Genomic DNA, 21,195 nt, shown 5'->3' with positions numbered 1-21,195 from the left:
GCAACGTGACGTTGTCGAAATATTGGAATATAGATTAAAGTTTAATTTTAATTTATATCGTTTGTACATAAAAAATTCCTTAAGTAATCTAATAAACTGTGTATGGAATTGTTTTTTCAAGATTTTTGGGGTGTATTTTTGTTTTTTTCATCAAAACCATCAAAAATTTTGGGTGTATTTTTGTTGTTGCATCAAAAACCTGATGCATAATATAATGTGAATATCTTCAACACTGTTAATTTATTCTGAATACTATATATATATTACTGATACTTTTAATTGAAAAACACAGTCAACACAATATCAGTTTAATTTATTTCATCCCTCCTACAGAATGTATTTAATGCACATGAAACTAGTAGAGATTAAAACTTACCATTCAACAAATATAATGCAGATGCAACTAGTAGAGATTAAAACTTACCATTCAACAAATATAATGCAGATGAAACTAGTAGAGATTAAAACTTACCATTCAACAAATAAGCTCCATGTTTCATTTATACCAAACAAACTTTTAACTTGTTCCTCATCCAGAGCAGAGAAGCACTGAAGAAATAAGACACTGAAATTTGTGTCATTACCTTTGGTAATTTCTAGTGTATTTCTTCAGGATTGTCAGAGAAGTCTACTTATTTAATTAGAAACTGTGTATGTGCAACATTGTTAATTTTGCATATAATCATTGTTCCAAAAAAGCTAGACGCAAGGTATGTTAAACGTTGGTCATCATGTGAGCTGCAACAAGATAAGCTAATTTTATATTCATTAGGCGATGATATTATCAGATTTTTAGCTCGAGTGTTACTATATGATATTTGAGTGTGGAATGTAGTATTTGGTTAAATTTCTTGGGCAGTATTATTTTAAATTCATTGTTTCTTTTTAGTGCTCTGGTATAAAATGGCGGTGAAAGGTAACTCATTGAGGAGGTCAGCATAAGAGACAAAGTGGATGGTGTAGATTTTTCAAGAATAGTATAGTTTCATCATTGTCATTTGTATGTATGGGATGACATTGTGGATGTTTATATGAAAAGGATGAATAAGAGACAGGAGTGAGTGTGCAGGCAGTGTGATATTCTGATAGACCACAAGGCTTGTTTAAATCAGAGCAGGGAACAAGGTGTTAGAGTGAAGATGGAAATGAATGATATTGGTATGAAAGAGGTAACAAAGACTCACAAGTGGTGCTGTATGAGAATTGAATTATCAAACAGGTGGTGGTGAGAAGATGCACAAGTACTGTTTTCCAGTAGGTAAAATTAACAATGACGGAGGCATTGGATATGAGAACTAAGCAAACAAACAGTTGGTAGGAGGGACAAATGACTTGACTGTGAACAAGGAGAATGTAAGCCTGAATATCAGGAGATTGCTGAGAAGGATAAAAGATAATAGCGTGATAGGAAAGGTATCAGGATAAAAGATAATTGTGTGATAGGGAATACATTCAGTGCATTGCCCAGGTACAATATGACAGTGATGAGATGAAGCAGAGAGCAAGAATTATGAATGGCATGTTAGCAGAAACATGTAAAGAGAAAGGAGTTCGTTTTGTTAATGTGTGGAATCAGTTGGAAGGCAAACTGAATTGTAAAAGAGTGATGAACCACATTTGAATGGCTTTGTTGCAAGTCATTTGGAGTTGGAAGGGAGAATAATGAATGCAGAGAATGAATCTGGGCAATTAAGAAGCGATGTGAAAGAGCAGAACAGTATGGAAAGAGGGACTGAAGTGGTGTTTATGAATGAATAAATTAGTAGCATGAGTATAGAGAATGAAAGAATGTGTGTAAGAAAAACAGGGGGACTCAGGGTAAACAGGGAAAAACAGTGTGAGAAAGGTTGATGCTCCAAGAGGAAGTGAATGTGTGTGTGTTGTGTGTGTGGAAAAGAAAGGAATGGGATGCAGGGGTGGGGGAACAGATGGATTTGATATGATAGAGACATACTAGTTGATAAAGATTTGTTATACGATTAGCATTGAAGAGGTTTTTCATAAAATGGTGGAAGTTGTGGAGCGAACAAGGGGTCATGGTTGGACAGTGTATAAGGAGGATGTGAGCAAGGAAGTGAGATGCAGGTTTATTGGATGGAGAGTTGTCAATGATTGAAATGCACTGACTGAGAGTGTGTTATCTGCAGAGAATTTGAAAGTATTTAAGGTATGGCATGATGAGCTGTATGTGTGACAAAGGGAGCTCCCATCTTTGATTCCATGGGGGTGGGGGGATCATTATTATCTTAGGATAATAATAATAATTTGGTTGCCAATTTCAAGCATCCTACATAAGCAGGATGCATGCCAAATGTGAGAACAATATTCAATAGCTGGGTGGATTAGTGATTTGCATGAGGGTGGTCTGAAAAGTTCTTGGCCTAACAATGAAAAAATGAATTTATAATTTCAAAATTATTTTTATTTTTCAACATAATCTCCCTTAAGACTAATACATTTATTTTAGGGATGCTCTAGTGCCATTATTCCATCTCTATAGTGGTTCTCATTAAAATCTGCAAAATACCCTCTGCAGCTGCAATCACCTCTTGATTCAAAGAAAAATGTTGACCAGCGAGGAAGAGTTTTAGTTTTGGGAGGACATAGAAGTCAGAGGGAGCCAAATCTGGGGAATAGGGTGGATGTTCCAACAATTCATAGTACAGATCTCTTAATTTTCCCATTGCCAAAACACCTTTGTGGGCAGGTGCATTGTCCTAATGAAAGATTTTGTTCTTCTGCAAACCAGGTCTTTTCTCAATGTTTTCGTCTATCCTGGTTGAGAGATCGGAATAATATTCCTCGGTTATTGTTTTACCCTTTTCAAGATAATTAATAAACAAAATGCCTTTAGCATCCCAAAACACCGATGCCATGACCTTTCCTGCTGATGGAACTGACTTTGTCTTCTTTGGCACTGAACAACCGGCTTCTTTCCACTGTGTTGACTGCTGTTTGGATTCTGGTGTGTAATGGTGAATCCAAGTCTCATTCATAGTAATAAATTGATGCACAAAATTAGTTTTATTCTTGTTAAAACGCTCCAAGCACTGTTCAGAGATTTTCATGCAAGTGCGTTTTTGATCTGCTGTGAGCAAACGCTGCACCCATCTTGCACAAAGTTTTTCATTTGCAATTCTTCAAGCAAAATATATCCTACACGTTCTTTTAGAATGCCTATAGTCTCAGCAATTTCATGCACTTTGACTCGCCGGTCATCCTTCATGTGGATCATCTTCAAGGCTGGTATGGCCAAGTTTAAACTCGGCAGCCCATTTCTTAATTGTCGAAAACAAAGGAGAAGAATGCCCAGAAATTTTATGAATTTCCAATGAATTTCTTTTGGCGTTAAACCTTCTTTTACAAAGAAGTTTATAATTGCACGATACTCAATTTTATCCATTTCAAGGGATACAGATAACACTTTTGCTTCAGACAGTTGTATAAAACAAACTACTTGATAGAATGGCTTGCAATTTCACATGGATGCTTATGACAGATGTACCTACTTAGAAAAAAAATCTCTTGCCGATAGTGTTGCCATCTATGATCGAGGCCAAGAACTTTTCAGACCACTCTCATATGAGATTAACTGCTGTTTATAGGTAACATAATACCTTGAGCAAAAGAGAAATCCATGTTTTTTGGAATATGAGAAAGCAATGGTTTATGTAATGTGTTTATGCCAGAAAAGACTTGTTGTGAAGGTGATTCCAAGAAAAGCAATCTCATCTTGCTTAGAGATTTGAATGTTGTCAAAGTTAATACTGGAAGGTATTTTTTTTTTTTTTTTTTTTTTTTTGTGCGTGTGGGAAATAAGGCAGAACTTGGTTTTGCCAGCAATGAAATTGATGAGGTTACATGAACCTCATTAGAGGATGGATTGAAGATCAGAGATGCGAGCAGTGGAGGATGATGTTCTGCAAGGTGATTCATGTAGTGTAAAGTTTGTCAAATGAAAGGGAGGGGTGCAATGTGCTGTCATCTGTAAAACTGTGTATCAGATTTGTGGTCAACTGCAGTAGATTGTTGATTATAGAGAGGAAGAGGGTTGGTGAGAGAACAGAACCTAGTTGAACTCATGTCAGCTGAATAGTGAGAGGATAAGAAATCATCTGCCATCACACAAAGTGTGCACTGAGTTAGAAAGCTGGCGATCCAATTGCAGAAGTTGCGAGACAGACCAAATGATGAGAGCTTTGTGCCAGACCTAGTCAAAAGCTTAGGAGATAAAGTGCAACTACTCGAGATTTGCCAAACCTCCATGGTGTTTGTCCAGAGATGGTTGACACATGTCAGTGCTCTGAAATTCATCATCAACAGCAGAATCCATACTGATATAGTCATTTATTATCATTTAGTCATCTAGTTAGGTATTGATGGCTCTCTCCATTACTTTAGAGAACTGAGGTGAGAAAGAGAGAGACTGGGAAATAGTTTGTTGGTAGTAATCTGCTACCCTTCTTGAAAATGGGTTCAACATAGACCAATTTTCACACTATTGGATAAATACCAGTGGAGTAAGAGAGCATAAACAGATGATATACAACAGGAGTTAGTTCTGTTGCACAAACCTTCAGGGCCAGGAGACTTTTTAGTGTCTAATTTGGATGATATTCTTCTGATGTCCTTCTGGTAAAAGGACAGAGAAGGCACTGAGTATTGTGCATCTGGAATGGTGGGGGGGGGGGGGGCATTTACCACGATCAGTTATGTGTGCATTGGAGGCAAAGTATAAAGCTAGGAGATCAGATTTTTCTGTTAGTGATGATGCAATAGTGCCATCTGGGTGTGGAGAGGAATGGGAGTAGTGGTGGTGAGAAAAATTTACAATCAACTGCTTTGGTGAGAGACAAAAAAGTTTGGCTGCCATTTGGACAAGATGCAGGTTCCTGCTTTTTCCTCTTTCAAACTGTTTTTAAGCATTGATATTTTCTTGCAGCTGTTTTGGGCTTGAGTATAAGCACTAAAGAGGATGGAGTTCTTGATGAAAGCGAGTTGTGGTATGCTTGATTTTTTGCTTTTACAGCATTGGCATACTTTTTGAAGAACCAAGGCCTATGTAGGAGACAGTAGTTCAGAGTAATGTGAGCATGTGTATTTTTCCATGCCAGTAAGGATTACTTCCATAACATGTTCCGTGCATATGTATGAGGTGGAAGACCAAAAACAATAGGTTATAATGACAGACTAATCTTGTTTCGGATGGCTCTGTGAGCATTGTTTCCTGGGAGAGGAGACAAGCAATAGATTGTGGTTTGAATTACTTGGAGGGGGGGGGGGAATGATCTAGGATTGTTTGTGGAGTGGTTAGGGTTATCTGGTAGGCAGGCAAACAATTTGTGTAAAGTCATTAGTGATGCAAATGTTTCAGTATCTCTGCCCGCTTGGTCGTGCAACTGGAGATAGTTGCTACATAGTAATACATAATAAAATCAACCTCAGTTATTGCAACATTACACAAATGTTGCAATAACTCTCACCTGTTAAAAATGTAAACCTATCATACAGTAGTACTGTAGATGAGCTACGAGTTAGATAATTAGCACCTTGAACCATAAAAACATGGAACTTTTTTTCCTAAGCCACTACAGACCACCAAAAAAAGGAAGGTAATGGTCTCATGCTGAGTGATGAAATTCATCTACCAACTGAAGAACAGTCATATCTATGTAGGGATTTGAATCCATAGCCTATTAGTTGAAGAGGAGAATGGAGGTGCTATCCATTCAATCAATCAAGATGAGATGAGACTATTTCACTCTATCCCACCTTCCATTGAAAACCCTTATAAAAGTTGAAACGATATCACAGTTATGATTACAACAAAAGACCAGAAAAAAATGGACACAACGTATTTTACTCTGGTAAAGAATGCCTGAAAATTAATAAAAATTAATAATTATGCATTAAGTATTTAATGCATAATTATAATAATATACTATAATACTCAATGAATATAAATTATGCCTGTACAAGCTAACAGCTCAGTCACCTGGAAAAAAAAAACAGAATTCACAAAAATTATCATCATTAAATTTCTGATAAGCACCCTCATGGCACATTTTTAAACAACTGATAATATGAAAAATGGCTTAGAACATATTAAATTCAAGTGCACAAATAAGTGTATAAAATCCTTTTGTCTTATATTTTAACTTTATGTCAGAGAATTAACACTCTGATAAATTCTCTGAAAACATCTGAAAACTCTGAAAAAATTCTCTAAATCCAGAGTAATTTATTAAAAAAGGGTGGCACACCATTTGGCAACTCCTATAGGTAGAGATGACCTGCTAATGCTTCTGCCTAGTATTTCAACTTGGGCCTGGCTCCCACTGAAGAGACATCAATAAAGGTTGAAACTAGTCTGGGTAGTGGCCCTTGCCTTAATGCATAACATTAGACATATCTGCAAGGAGATGTGTTTTGCATTATAGGAGATACTGAGACAGGAGTGTTGGTAACTTGCTCCACCTTTGCAACGAGTTTCCCTGGTGTTGTACCACCTTACCCCAGTCCTGAAGATACTTTCAGGTGCAAACTTTGTTTGCTCACACTTGGATAAAGGATTAAACTAAATTTATTATACTCTGATAAAATCAGAGTGTTAATTCTCTGACATAAAGTTAATTCAGATAATTTTATTATTATTATTATTAAGAGAGACCTCCAGGGAATCAGAGACTCATTGAGGGAAGCCACATACTACACACAACAGCTATTATATTTATTCTTGAATTCATTCACACAATTTCAATTGATAAAATCAATACGATTTATTTTGCTTTCAGAAATGGCTTATATTAAGCATGAATAAAGCAGGGAAAAAAGGTGAGGTGAAATTTTAATACATAATTTGGATTTCGCCAGCATTTCAAAAGTACATCAGACACAGATAAGCTATACGCACAAATACCTACTTGAGGATCTGATGGGTAATCATCATATGGGATTCTGACATTCTGAAAACATTATGAATTGCTCTAGCAGCCATAATTTGTCTAATTGTTTCACACACTAGTTGTTCACCTACAAGAAAATAAGATATCTTTTTGTAAAAAGAGAAAAAAGTATTTTAAAGATAAATGTAAGATAATGCAGTGGTAATTAAACTCTTATCTCAAACTCTAACCTAGATAGTCTTCAAACTTACAAACTAGTTTGATAGGTCTGAAGCCCCTCAGTATTTAAAAAAAATGCTCAAAAGAAAGTGGAGGAATGATGACCAGTTCACTGAAGTAGCACTCTCAAGAAAATAACTATAATGCAGAAACAGGACATCTATGAGAAAAAGTAACTAGAGTGAATCTGTGTGTGAGTGTAGGGAGGGAGAGGGGAGAATCTGGGACTTATACAGTATTAGGAGTTGAAAAATGGCCTTTTGAGTTTTACGTTTTTTGGATGCTGAAGACTGGGGAGATGTGTTTGTACCAGAAAAGATCTATAGCGTCAGTAATCAGTCAAAAAATCTGATGTTCAAGGGAGATATCTGATAATTATCATGAATAAGGAGAAGTGAAGTTAGAAATTTCGTATGATAAGTAAGACACAACTGTGTTTTGGAAGCACTGAAATTGCAATGGTTCTCATCCCACTGAAGAATGGCAAGCCAGTCAGTGTTTAGATATACTCAGCAAAACTATGGATAAACTTTGACAATTAACAATAGGTCATAAATGCACTTTTACAAAAGTGTATAACTGCAAACACTACACTCCAACTAACACCATGTTCCAACAAAAAGATATGCATAAATTCACATGGAAGAAACACACAAGAAATACAAAAGCCTCATTAGCAGATATTATTCACAATGGTTCAGGTTACAATCATCATCCTCATCAAATTCTTGCCATGTACCCTCAAGGGATGTACAGGATATGATAGTACTACATGAAAAATTTACATCATTACTAACTTCCTATCTACAATTTTCCTCCAAATCAGTCTGTTACTTGTCAAGACTGCAACATTATCAGATCTTATATTTCTATCTTCTAAGGCACTTTTTACCATATCAGACCACCTATATCTTGGCCTTCCTCTGGGTCGTTTTGCTGCCAACCTGGCAGAGAACACTTGTTTTGCTAATCTTTCCTCGCCCATTCTGTTTAAGTGACCATACCAACTGAGATTAGCTCTGCTAATGCATTCCTGGATGCTGACAATGTCAAGTTTTTTCCTAATATCCTCATTTTTAATATGATATTGCCATTGATGCCATCTGTTCACGCTTCTTATCTTTCTCAGGACTCTCATATCTGCGGTTTCTAGTCTTTGGTCAAGTGTTTTACTTCTGATCCAGCTCTCAGATCCATAAGTTAAAACTGGTTTGAACATTATCTTCTATGCAGCTAATTTAGTGTTCCGACTAATTTCTTTCTTATTCCATATGAATTCAGTTAATTGACTTGGAGTTTTGTTGATTCTGTTATCTATTTCCACATTTAATTTGCCATCTTCACTAAAAATCGTGCCTAAGTAGCTGAAATGTTTTACTTGTTCCACAGGTTCTCCATTCACAATGCAGTAGACATTTTCAACGATTCTGCCTATTTGCATAGTCTTTGTCTTTTTATTGCTGACCTTCATACCATATCTATTACAACAGTTATTCAATTTAGTCAGGGTATCTTGCAGACTTGTATCGGATTTATTTAGAAGTATAACATTATCCGCATAAAGCAAAGAGCTGACATTAACATCTCCAATTTTGATGTCATGTTTAATACCACTTTCCTTCATAATGTGATCCATATAGATAATGAATAACAGAGGAGATAATGTACATTCTTGTCTCACACCAGATTTAATATTAAACCATCTATCTATGCTTCCTTCAATTCTAACTGCTGACTTATAACTCAAATAAAGACTAAGTATTTCTTGATATAATGCCCCACTGACGTATTGAATAGCTTCTCTATTGGCACCTTGTCATATATGCCTTTTCCAGATCGACAAAACTTTAATACAGATCTTTGTTATACTCCCATGATTTCTCCACTATTTGTCGTAAAGTGAAGATCTGATCCTGACAGCCTCTATTTCGTCTGAATCCAGCTTGTTTTTCACCAAGCTTTTTTTTCACAATTCTTCTCAACCGTTTCTCAAGTATACTTGCATAAATCTTACCAGGAACACTCAGTAGAGAAATACCTCTGTAATTCTCACATTGTTTTATTCATCATCATCATCATGCGTATCAAGGATTTAGGCCTAGCATAGCCTTAGAAGTCATCATTGAATCGTTTAAGAGGACGTCCTGGTTTTCTTATTCCTAATGGCTTGTACTTTAAGGCTTGTTTTGGTAATCTTTCTGTTTTCATTCTTTGAACGTGCTCCATCCATTTATGTTTATATTTTTTAATTTTTTCTATTACTGGTTCTTGGTTTAATTCTTTCATAATATCTTCGTTTCTTTTGTGATCACATAGGGTATACTTTTCTACCCTCAGTTTTATTTCCCTTTTTATATATGGGTACTATGAGAGCTCTACTCCAATCATCAGGAATTCGTCCCTCTGTCCAGGCCTTCTGAACTATGCAGTGCAGCCGCTGTAAGACTTTTATACCTCCATACTTCAACATTTCTGGTCGAATATCATCTACTCCTGTTGCCTTTCCACATTTCAGGCTTTTGATGGCTTTTTCTACTTCAGGTATGGATATGTATTCTTGACTGCATGCCTGGTCACTGTTTTCTACCACTGTGCAGTCATTACTGCTTGTTTCATTTAGCAATTTTTCAGAGTAATTACTCCATACTTCGAGGATATCTTTTTCTCCTGTTTTAATTTCACCTTTATCATATCTAATTCCTTTTACAGTACTCTTCCCTCCATTTCTGAGCTTCTTCAACAAACTCAAGAATATTTTGCCACCTTCTTGATATTTATTTTCTATTTTCTTGCCAAAGTCCTCCCATGACTTTTGTTTAGCTTTCTTACATTTGTCTCTGTATTCTCTAAGGGCACAAGCTGAATTATTTGCCAGGAACTTTCGATATGCTTTCTTCTTTTTCTTCACTGCCACTTTAACTTCCTGTGTCCACCATGGAGTTCTGATTTTTCTATCCTTGCAGGCAACCTGACCACATTACTCTCTGGCTGAATCAATCAGGGTTTCCTCCATGGCTTATCACTGAATCTCCAAGGTTTGATTCCTGTTCTCAAACTCTTTCATTTTTTCTTCAATAATCTTTGTGTATTTTAGTCTGCAGTTCACATCTGAGAGCTGTTCAACTTTTATTTGCTTTAAAACCTTTTTATGTTATTATTTTCAATATGAAATTCAATTTTATCCTACTTAAGACTAAATAGTGATCACTTCCAATTTCAAATCCTTTGTAACTCTGGTGTCCTGCACCAGGGAGAAAACATCACTATACTAAATTATTAAAAATATTTGAAACACCAAGCAATCACTGTTTAGTTTTGAGAAGAATAAAAATAAATGGTATATGAAAAAGAAAAGAAAATATGTAAGCAGGTTGATAGCCAACTTGTATAAGGAACAAGAAGCCACAGTAAGAACAGGTGTTGGATTGACTGACTGGCTTCAAGTTGGAAAAGGAGTTAGACAAGGATGTTTACTTTCTCCTCACTTGTTTAGTATATATGCAGAGGACATCATGCATGAAGCATTGCTGAGCTCAGGACAGGAATTAGGATAGGAGGTAGATTGATCAGTAATCTGAGGTATGCTGATGATACAGTATTCCTTTGTAATGACATGGAAGAACTAGGACTAATTCTTAACAAAGTTAACAAGATCAGTAATAACAGAGGACTTCAACTCAATTCTAGCAAGACAAAGATCATGGTTCTCAAAGGAAAAACAAACAGAGAAGCTCTTGAGAAACAAGTGTACCTTAATGGAGAAAGAATTGAGGATGTCAGCAAGTTTGAGTACCTGGGATTAAGAAAGTTTAAAAAACAATCGAGGTTGAACTGTCCTCAGAGGTGAACTGTAGATTCATATATAAGAATGTTAATGTAGAAAAAATGAAAATTAAAACAACCTTGGAGGCTCAAATGGCAAACAACATTCAATGATTCAGTCAGGAGTTTTCCGTAAGGATAGAAACATAACTCTATATTGAACACTGTTATAGAAAATAAGAAAGTACACTTGGTCGTTGACTTAGGACTGACTTTCATTCTGGCTGACAGGTCGTAAGTCGATCTAGTCATTTGTCAGCAATATTTTTTTTTTCTTTCATATATCTCACAATAACAATGCACAGCATCTTGAATGATACATTCAACCTTTGTGAATTGTTAGACATTAGGGTCCATTGCTTCGAAACTGGTGAGAGCTTTATTCAGTTGCGAAAAAGAATCTGATAAACTCTTTGCAGTGAATTTCTTTTCTGGCTCCTCTTCTCCCTCTCGCTTTTCTTCTGACACTCTCTGTGTTTCCAATTCAATCAACTCTTCATCTAAAAGTTCTTTTATTTAACAATCTAGCAACTCCTCTACGTCTGCTATTTCACATTCTAATTTAAGATTTTTTGTAATCACTTCCAGTTCCTCTCCTTTCCTTTTTCGAATGCTTCAAATGTATTAGCATAACATTTTAGACACTTTTTCAAATTCCCGACATACAATTCTTTGTTACACATTCCCATGCGGTCGAAATATTATTATTATTATTACCCCAAGACCTCATGGAGTCAAAGACTTATCTGGGAGGTAATTTTATCACACATATCTCATCATACCAAGTCTTAAACACATTGATACTCCTTGCAGACACCACATTCTCAGTCAAGGCATTCCAATCATTCACAAATCTGCACGAAAAAAACCTGCCTCTCACTCCCCTACTCACACCCTCTTTATACAGTTTCCAGGCATGACCTCTGGTTCTCCCCTGATCTCCCACTATTCTCTGTAGAACTTCTCCACCATTGATCCTATAACAACCCCTTACCAACTTGTAGGTCTCTATCATATCTCCCCTCTTCCATCTCTCCACTAGACTCTGCAAATTACATCTTTTCAATCTTTCCTCATACTCGACATTCCAGAGGTCAGAAACTACCTTAGTCAGGCGCCTTTGGACCCTTTCCAACATCTCTTCATCCTTCTGAAAACCAGGTGACCAAATCTGGGCACAATAGTCCATGTGTGGCCTAATCAAAGCCTTATACAATGGAACAACAATCGTCCTACTTCTACAAGTCAGTGTCCTCCTCATCATTCCCAGAAGTCTTTGTGTTGTCTTCACAATTTTGGCGATGTGTCCCCTAAATTTTAGATCCTTATCCACTATCACCCCCCAGATCAATAAGATATTTCCTCTACCTCCAAAAATATATTCTCACCAAGCACAAATTCTGCATCGCATCTTTGTTTTCCAAATTTTAAAACCTTACATTTTGCAACATCGAACTCACATCCCCATTTCCGTGCCCAATTACTCAATTTATTCAAATCTTCTTGTAAGGCCACAACATCTTCACTACTCTTTATGGTTCGTCCCAACTTTGCATCATCTGCAAACAACTGAATATCTCCATCCAAATCGTCGCCAATATCATTATTATACAAGTTAAACAGTAATGGTCCTAAAACAGACCCCTGAGGTACTCCACTAGTGACTTTCCTTTTCCTGGATATCACTCTCCCATACACAACTTGTTGATACCTATCAGATAGCCAGTCTCCAATCCAATGCACTAATCTAATATCCAACCCCATCTGCTCTAGTTTGACTGTCAACTTATCATGAGGTACTCTATCAAAAGCCTTTGTGAAATCCAAGTATATTACTATGTATCCTTTTCCTATGTCTGAGGAAGCAGTCACTTTATTGTAATAAGTAAGTAGATTACTAAAACATGACCTCCCTTTAGCAAATCCATGCTGTCCATCAAAGATAATACCATTGTTGTCACCTCAACTCTGGATCCTAGTTCTCACAAGCTTCTCCAACAACTTAACCCAAACACCTGACACACACAGATAGGCCTATAGTTTGATGCTTGAGTTCGATCACCTCCTTTATGAAGTGGCACAATCTTGCCCTCCTTCCACTCCTATAGTGCTTGACCAAGTGCGAGACTCGTATTAAAAAAATATATCAAGGCAGGTGTCAACTCCCTGGCACAGTCTTTCAGAATACGCGGTGATACATTATCAAGTCCCACAGCCTCATTTACATCTAGTTAACTCATCTCCCTAAACACCTCTTGCTCACCTACAGTCAGTCTCTCCTTCCCATCATCAACTGCTCTCAATCTCTCCATGAAGTCACATTCACAACATTGAAAGATCTTTATGAACTGCTCATTAAGTATCTCCACACATTCTGCAACCGCTTTCTTTATACCATTTTCTCCAATCATTGTCATCCTTCCATAATCATTCTTTCTTTTGCTGGCTACATATCGAAAGAACTCCCTAGGATTCTTTTCGGCTTCATTAGTTAACTGCTGTTCATACCTCTCTTTAGCTACTCACACCAACTAAGTCACTCTCCTTGCCTGGTCTTTGTAGATCTCATGAAATTGGTTACTTCTCTTATGCTGCCTCCATAATGTCCTTTTTCTCTGTATCGCATGCTTAATCTCTTTATTCATCCATCTCACACCTACCTAATTTAACCTTCTCACCCTTGGAATACATTTAGACATTGCATCTACTAGATAGTTTTTGAAAATTCCCCAAGCTGCATTGATCTGTTTTCCAGCTAACTCCTCATTCCACGCTACCACCCGCAAGCTGCCTCCTGAGCTCTTCATAATCCCCCCCCCCGTAGTTCCACATATACCCTTTTCTTACAGGGAAAAGGGTATATGTGGTAATCTTTCAAGATTAAATAAAATCTTGAAAGGGATACCTCTTCCGCACAATATTCATGAGCCTGGGGATAAAGCAGTTCATGAATCAGTCTTCAAACAGTGCATCGATATTCTTGATACACTGAATAATGTTGTACTGCTTCCAAGAGTCTCGCAAAGATAAATCAGCATCAGAATCTATCGCTTCGATGGCTTGTGCGAATGTCGTTCTGAGGTAGTGATCCTTGAATTCTGAAATAGCACCCTGAACCACTCTCATTCAACCAATGGATCACATGGGTTGAATGAGAGTGGTTGTGTTAGGTGGCATAAAAACCACTCTAACATCATGTTGAAGGTCGTCCACATGAGGAGGGTGACCAGGGGCATTGTCCATAATTAATAAAATCTTGAAAGGGATACCTCTCTCCGCACAATATTTACGAGCCTGGGGAATAAAGCAGTTCATGAACCAGTCTTCAAACAGTGCTTGAGTCATCCAAGCTTTAGGGTTTCAACAGTAGTAAACGGGCAGTGTGTGCTTGTTGATGTGCTTAAATGCATGAGGGTTTTCTGAACGATAAATGAGAAAAGGCTTCAGCTTAAAATCTGCGGCATTCCCACCAAGCAATAAAGTCAACCGATCCTTATAAGCTTTGAATCCTGACATCCTTTTTGCTTCTTGGTGTATGTAAATCCGATTAGGCATGCATTTCCATTGCAAGCCGGTTTCACCTATGTTAAATTGTTCTGGTAGATAACCTTCTTTGATTAAAGAGTCGAAACTATCAACGAATTTTTGGGCTTCATCTTTATCTGCACTTCCTGCTTCTCCTATGACACATACATTATGCAAAGCAAATCTTTTTTTAAAACGCTTAAACCATCCAGTATCAGCCTGAAAATCTTCTGCGTAATCGTCTCCGGCACGTGATTTTAAACTCTGAAACAGACTTTTAGCCTTCGCTTGCACTGTGCAAAGGCTCATGGGTGAATTTTTCTGTATTAAATCTTCCATCCACATAAACAGCAATTTCTCCATTTCATGGATGGGTCCCTGTCGTTGTTTGGTTAAAATTGTAGACCTCATAGGTGCAGAACCTTTCATAGCTTTCCGAATTCTTTCTTTGTCCTTAAGTATCGTCGATACCATAGAAAGTGATAACTTCAAGTCACGTGCTATCGTATTCACTTTCTTTCCGCCTTCATACTTCTGAATAACTTTCATTTTACACTCTAAATCAATAGTTTTCCTTGACTTCTTAGCTGGCGTATCTGTAGATGAAGGTATTTTCCTTTTACTAGACATTTTATGGGTAGTATTTCAGTAGCATTTTAATTAATACACCACACGCAACATTGCTTGAAAGCGGCTGAGTGTATGTGAGAGATAGTTATCGTACGATAACTATCGCATCCCATAGTTATCGTACGCATAGCAGCTGCCTGATTTATTATTAATTTATTCATAAATTTTTTTTTTTTTTTTTTTGTGGTCGTAAGTCGACGACTAGGTGTGTATATCAAAAAGTTCCCCACAAGTAAGTCAGCATGAAGATAATACAAAAAAAAAAAATGTATAAATTAAAGATACCAAGAAATTACATTCTTGGTTTAATCCTTTATCCAAGTAAGCAAACAAAGGTTGCACCTGAAGTAATTTCAAGACTGGGCAACTCGTATATAGAAGCTAATGACTTCACATCACTTGCCTCAGTATCCCATAATGCAATGCACATATCCGTATGGACATGCATAATGCTATGCATTATGGGAAGGGTCACTACCCAGACCAGTTTCGACCTTCATTGAGGTCTCATCAGTGGGAGCCAGACATAGAGGTGATACAAAGGTTGAAGTAATGCAGAAGTCATATTTCCATATATGAGTAGCCAAAAGGTCACATAATATTAACTGGATTAGAGATAGATGTTGGTAGTGTTTCCACTTGGTTATACTATAAATTAAAGATACCAAGAAATTATATATGCTGAAGACTTTATTAAACCAATAAAGGATTATTGGTTTAATCCTTTATCCAAGTGTAAGCAAACAAAGTTCACACCTGGAGTAATTTCAGGGCTAGGCAACTCATATATAGAAGCCCAGTCTTGAAATTACTTCATAAATGATTTTGGTAAATGTCCCCCAACCATTCCAAACACCCAAAACTCAATGCCTCCTTTGACCTTTCACCAAGAAGTTATCAGAAAAATCCTATCCAAATTAGATACAAAAAATTCCTCTGACCCTAATGGCATTCCTCCAATTGTCCTGAAGATTTGTGTTCCAGAGTTAACTCCTATTCTATGTTGCCTGTTTATGCTCTTACTCCACTGACATCTACCCTACAGCCTGGAAATTAGCTCATGTCCAACCTATTCCCAAGAAGGGTGACAGATCCTTACCATCAATCTGTCGCCCAATCTCTCACCTCAGTTCTCTCTAAGATAATGGAGAGAATCATCAACAGCAAACTCCTATGCTATCTTGAGCGTACTCAACTAATAAACCACCAATAATATGGATTCTGTGAATGCCATTCAACAGGGGATCTGCTCACCTATGTCACACACATCTGGATAAAAAGCAAGAAAAAGTTTGGCAAATCCCAAGTGGTTGCACAAGACATCTCTAAGGCTTTAGACTGGGTCTGACACAAGGGCCTATTAAGTAAGCTTCCATCATTTGATTTGTTCTACAACTTCTGCAACTGGGTCACCAGTTTTCTCAGTGGATGTACAGTGCATGTGATGGTTTCCTATCTTCTAACTATGCAGCTAATGCTGTTAAGACCTGCTTCAGCTGACGACCAATTCAATACACAGTTTTGCCAATGACAAAACTGTGTATTGACAAAACAAAATTCCTCCTCGCTTGACAAACCTTGCTCCAAATAAACCACCACAACTCAGAGAGCAACAACTTTTGCAGACCTAAATTCTGATATTCAAACCATTCTTGGATTTGGATAACCTTGTCAATTTCAACACCTGCAAAACACAATTCTGCCTTATTTCCCACAAAAATAACAACAACAAAAAAATATTATCCCAGCCTTACCTTTGGCAACATCCAAATCTCTAGGTGCAAGATAGATCTCTCTCCTTGGAATTACCTTGACATCAAGACTCTCTCTCTTGGCATAAACATGTTACAACCGTTGCCTCTTTGGCATCCAAAAAATTAGGATTCCTCTTTTGTTCAAGGCATTAATGGCTGTTCAGGGGAACAAAAGAGGAATCACAAACCTGCTCATCCATTGAATACTGCTCACACATCTGGGGAGGTGCCGCTAAGAACTTCCTAAAAATACTCGACGCAGTCAGACTGATGCAGTGTGTCTAATGCATGCATCTTCTATAGATATTTCCATAGTAAATGTTCATCAGAACTGTCATCAATAATTCTCTCTATCAAATCCATTAGAGCACATGTAGCTATCACCTGCAACATCCCTTCACAGTCAAACTTCATATTCATAGAACAAGCTTCTCTTCCTTCTCCTTTATTCCTACTGCTGCAATATTGTGGAACTGCCTTCCCGCTCACGTGCTATAGTTCCTGTAACACAATTCCTCTGTAATTCTCACATTCAGTTTTCTCTGTGCCTAAATAGTAGAAATGTTTTGGTGTTTATAGATGATGTTTTCAATGTTCCATCCTATTTTCATAGACTGGCTTCTTATTTTATAGAATGTCGTCCTATATCTCCTTCAATTCTAACCACTGAGTTAAGATTTGAATATGGACTAAATATTGCTCACTATTTATGCCATATAATTGTAGTATTCTGAACAGCTTTACTCCTACCAAATGTTCATCAGAACTGTCATCAATAATTCTCTCTATCAAATCCATTAGAGCACATGTAGCTATCACCTGCAACATCCCTTCACAGTCAAACTTCATATTCATAGAACAAGCTTCTCTTCCTTCTCCTTTATTCCTATTGCTGCAATATTGTGGAACTGCCTTCCCGCTCACGTGCTATAGTTCCTGTAACACAATTCCTCTGTAATTCTCACATTCAGTTTTCTCTGTGCCTAAATAGTAGAAATGTTTTGGTGTTTATAGATGATGTTTTCAATGTTCCATCCTATTTTCATAGACTGGCTTCTTATTTTATAGAATGTCGTCCTATATCTCCTTCAATTCTAACCACTGAGTTAAGATTTGAATATGGACTAAATATTGCTCACTATTTATGCCATATAATTGTAGTATTCTGAACAGCTTTACTCCTACCATCTTGTCATATATCTTTTCCAGATCTACAAAACTCAAATATAGTTCCTTGTTATATTTACATGAACTATTTATCTTAAAGTAAAAATCTGATCCTTACTAGTAGCTAGTTTTTTGGTGCACTTGGCAAATTCATATCCGAGCATCTTTTTTTAGTGTGGTAGTTTGGAAAACTGGTGCCATTCTGACACTGGTGCTCTTCGTAGCTGCAATGATCCTATTCCACTGATCCTGACAATTCCTAGTTGACATGAGCCCAGTTTGTTCTTCTTGAAGTTTCTTTTCCACAATTTTTTTTAGCCTCAAATACATTTGCATAAATCTTACTTATAACAAAAAAGGGAATTCTTCTGTAATTCTCACACTGCTTTATTTTCTTTTTTATACACAGGTAGCATGACAGCTGTAATTCTATCATTCAAAATTCAACCTTCTTACCATTTTTGAAGGCAAATTTTGCACTTAAGTATTGATAATGTACCTAACTGCATTTTCTAGAATATTTTCTTCCACTGTTTTGTCACTTGTTTTATTTAGCAGTCTTTCAAAATAATTACTCTAAACATTTAGCATATGTTTATCTTCAGTTTTTATGTCACCTTTATTATCTCTGATTCCTTTTACAGTACTCTTTCTTCCATTTCTAAGCTTATTTTTTTTGTCCTCCAGAAAATGTCAGAACTTTGCTGATATTTGTCTTATTCTTATCCACGTTTACCCATGACTTTTGTTCAGCTACTTTTATACAGAGCTTTGTTTTCTTACATTTTTCTCAGTTGGCAGGATGATGTCAGGAGATTGCATTTCTCTGTGGGCAATGGTGCAAGACCCATCTGGGTGCAGGAGCAATGGACAAACGTTGTGGCCAACTGCTTTGGCCAGAGACCAAAATGTGCCGCTGCCATTTGGGCATGGTGCAAGTTTTCTGTTTTTGGCTGTTTGGAAATTGGTTTTTGATGCATTAATGATTTTCTTGCAGCTGTTCAGGCTTTGGTGAAAGAAGGCAGAGTTCTTGATAATAGCCAGTTAGTGTATACTTGGTTCTTCATTTGTACAGCCTGGGCACATCTGTTGGAAAACTATCTTATTTAGAGGATGGGAATTTAGTGAGAAATGGGAAAAATGTGTTTCCATCCTGGAGAGGATTACTTCAGTGATGCATTCAATACATGTGCTTGGGTTGGAGGATCAAACCAATAGTCCGACCATGAGAATGAGCCATAGAAATCTTTTATGTCACTTGGCATTCTTATAATCAGGCAACTCTTGATTGGGGGTGCTTAAGGGTCAAAACTGTATAACTGAGAGGAGACCTCCACATAGCCTTTCAAGGAATGCGGAGAACCGACCATGGCTTCTGACCTAATGTCCAATCCTCACCTCGTGGTGCACCCTGTTGGGTATCTACTTGGATACTGAACGAACGAGGATGGGCTGGCAATTTGGGATTTAGCCGACCAAACTGTATTCTTATTGGTTAAACCAAAATAAAAAATGATGGTACAACATGACAAAATTTCATGCCGGCTGGGGCATCGCCCAGTTAAACAAGGACCTCGTTGTTTTCGCCAGGGAACCAGGGCGAACAGCGAAAAGTAAGCTACTGGAACAAATTCTGAAAACAAACCCCAACTCAACATCACCAGAGTTAAAGATCGGTACTCTCAACATAAGAAGCCTGAATGGCAAAGAAATGGAGCTAGCTGAAGAATTAGATAAGTACAAGATCGACATAATAGGGGTGACTGAAACAAAAAAGATAAAAACTGGTGAGATCTTTCTGAGCAATAAATACAAAATGTTATATTCAGGCAATAACAATCAAGGAAAAGAAGGAGTAGCCATAGTATTCAACACAAAATACGAGGCTAATCATCTTGAATGGCAGTCAGTCTCAAGTAGAGTAATGTGGGCAAATATGAGAATGGGGAACTGGACAATGAGACTTATTTGTGCCTATGGTCCCACAGAAGGTTCTACTAAGGTAGAAGTGGAGGAATTTTTTGACGCTTTAGAAAAAGCAACTGATACAATGAAAAAGGAAAAGTTGGTGCTTGTTGGGGATCTAAATAGCAGAGTAGGAAATGATTATGAAACATACAAAAATATTTTGGGAAAATTTGGAGAAAAGAGCAAAGCTAATAATAATGGCAAATATCTGTTGGATTTCTGCTCAGGACATGGACTGGTTATTACTAACACCATGTTCCAACATAAAAATGTGCACAAATTCACATGGAGAGAAGAGGCTAGGAATAAGAAAAGTCTCATTGACTATGTTATTGTTGATAGTGATGTTTTCTCCCTGGTGCAGGACACCAGAGTGTACAGAGGATTTGAAATTGGAAGTGATCACTATTTAGTCTTGAGCAGGATAAAATTGAATTTCATATCGAAAAGAATGACATGTAAGAAAGTTTTAAAGCGAATAAAAGTTGAGCAGCTCTCAGATGTGAACTGTAGACTAAAATATAGAAAGATTATTGAAAAGAAAATGAAAGAGTTTGAGAACAGGAATCAAACCTTGGAGATTCAGTGGCAAACTCTGAAGAAAACATTGATTGATTCTGCCAGAGAGGCATTTGGTGAGGTTGTGTGCGAGGATAAAAAAATCAGAACTCCCTGGTGGACACAGGAAGTTAAAGAGGCAGTGAAGGAAAAGAAGAAAGCATATCAAAAGTTCCTGGCAAATAAGTCAGCTTTTACTCTTACAGAATACAGAGACAAATGTAAGAAAGCTAAACAATGTGTAAAACTAGCTAAACAAAAGTCATGGGAGGACTTTGGCAAGAATATAGAAAATAAATATCAAGAAGGTGGCAAAATATTCTGGAGGTTGTTGAAGAAGCTTAGGAATGGAGGAAAGAGTGCTGTTAAAGGAGTTAGAGATGATAAAGGTGACATAAAAACAGGAGAAAAAGATATCCTTGAAGTATGGAGTAATTACTTTGAAAAATTGCTAAATGAAACAAGCAGTGATGACAGCACAGTGATAAAAAACACTTACCAGGCATGCAGTCAGGAATACATATCCATACTTGAAGTAGAAAAAGCCATCAAAGGCTTGAAATGTGGAAAGGTAGCAGGTGTAGATGATATTCGACCAGAAATGCTGAAGTATGGTGGTACACGAGTCTTACAGTGGCTGCACTGCA

At 37.1% G+C, this 21,195-nt stretch overlaps 1 protein-coding gene across 5 annotated transcripts in view; it reads right to left on the bottom strand.

The window, feature by feature from the left end:
- LOC150100640 (DCC-interacting protein 13-alpha-like) overlaps window positions 1-21,195 on the bottom strand; it is a 408,578-nt gene that overhangs the window by 97,425 nt on the left and 289,958 nt on the right. For all 5 annotated transcript variants that reach the window (XR_016549161.1, XM_090401384.1, XM_090401387.1 and 2 more), the window contains one exon: window positions 6,924-7,032. Coding sequence is in view for 4 of the 5 variants with exons in the window: in XM_090401384.1 (XP_090257510.1) it covers window positions 6,924-7,032 (109 nt within the window). In the remaining variant the exon portion in view is untranslated. The remainder of the gene's footprint in view (window positions 1-6,923; window positions 7,033-21,195) is intronic.

Source organism: Typopeltis vanoorti, chromosome 12, assembly GCF_054136105.1.
Source record: "Typopeltis vanoorti isolate ZY-2024b chromosome 12, IOZ_Tvanoo_1.0, whole genome shotgun sequence".
NCBI classification, from domain to species: domain Eukaryota; kingdom Metazoa; phylum Arthropoda; class Arachnida; order Uropygi; family Thelyphonidae; genus Typopeltis; species Typopeltis vanoorti.
The sequence above is the reverse complement of the archived record's forward strand: the minus strand, read 5'-3'. Positions and strand labels throughout refer to the sequence as shown.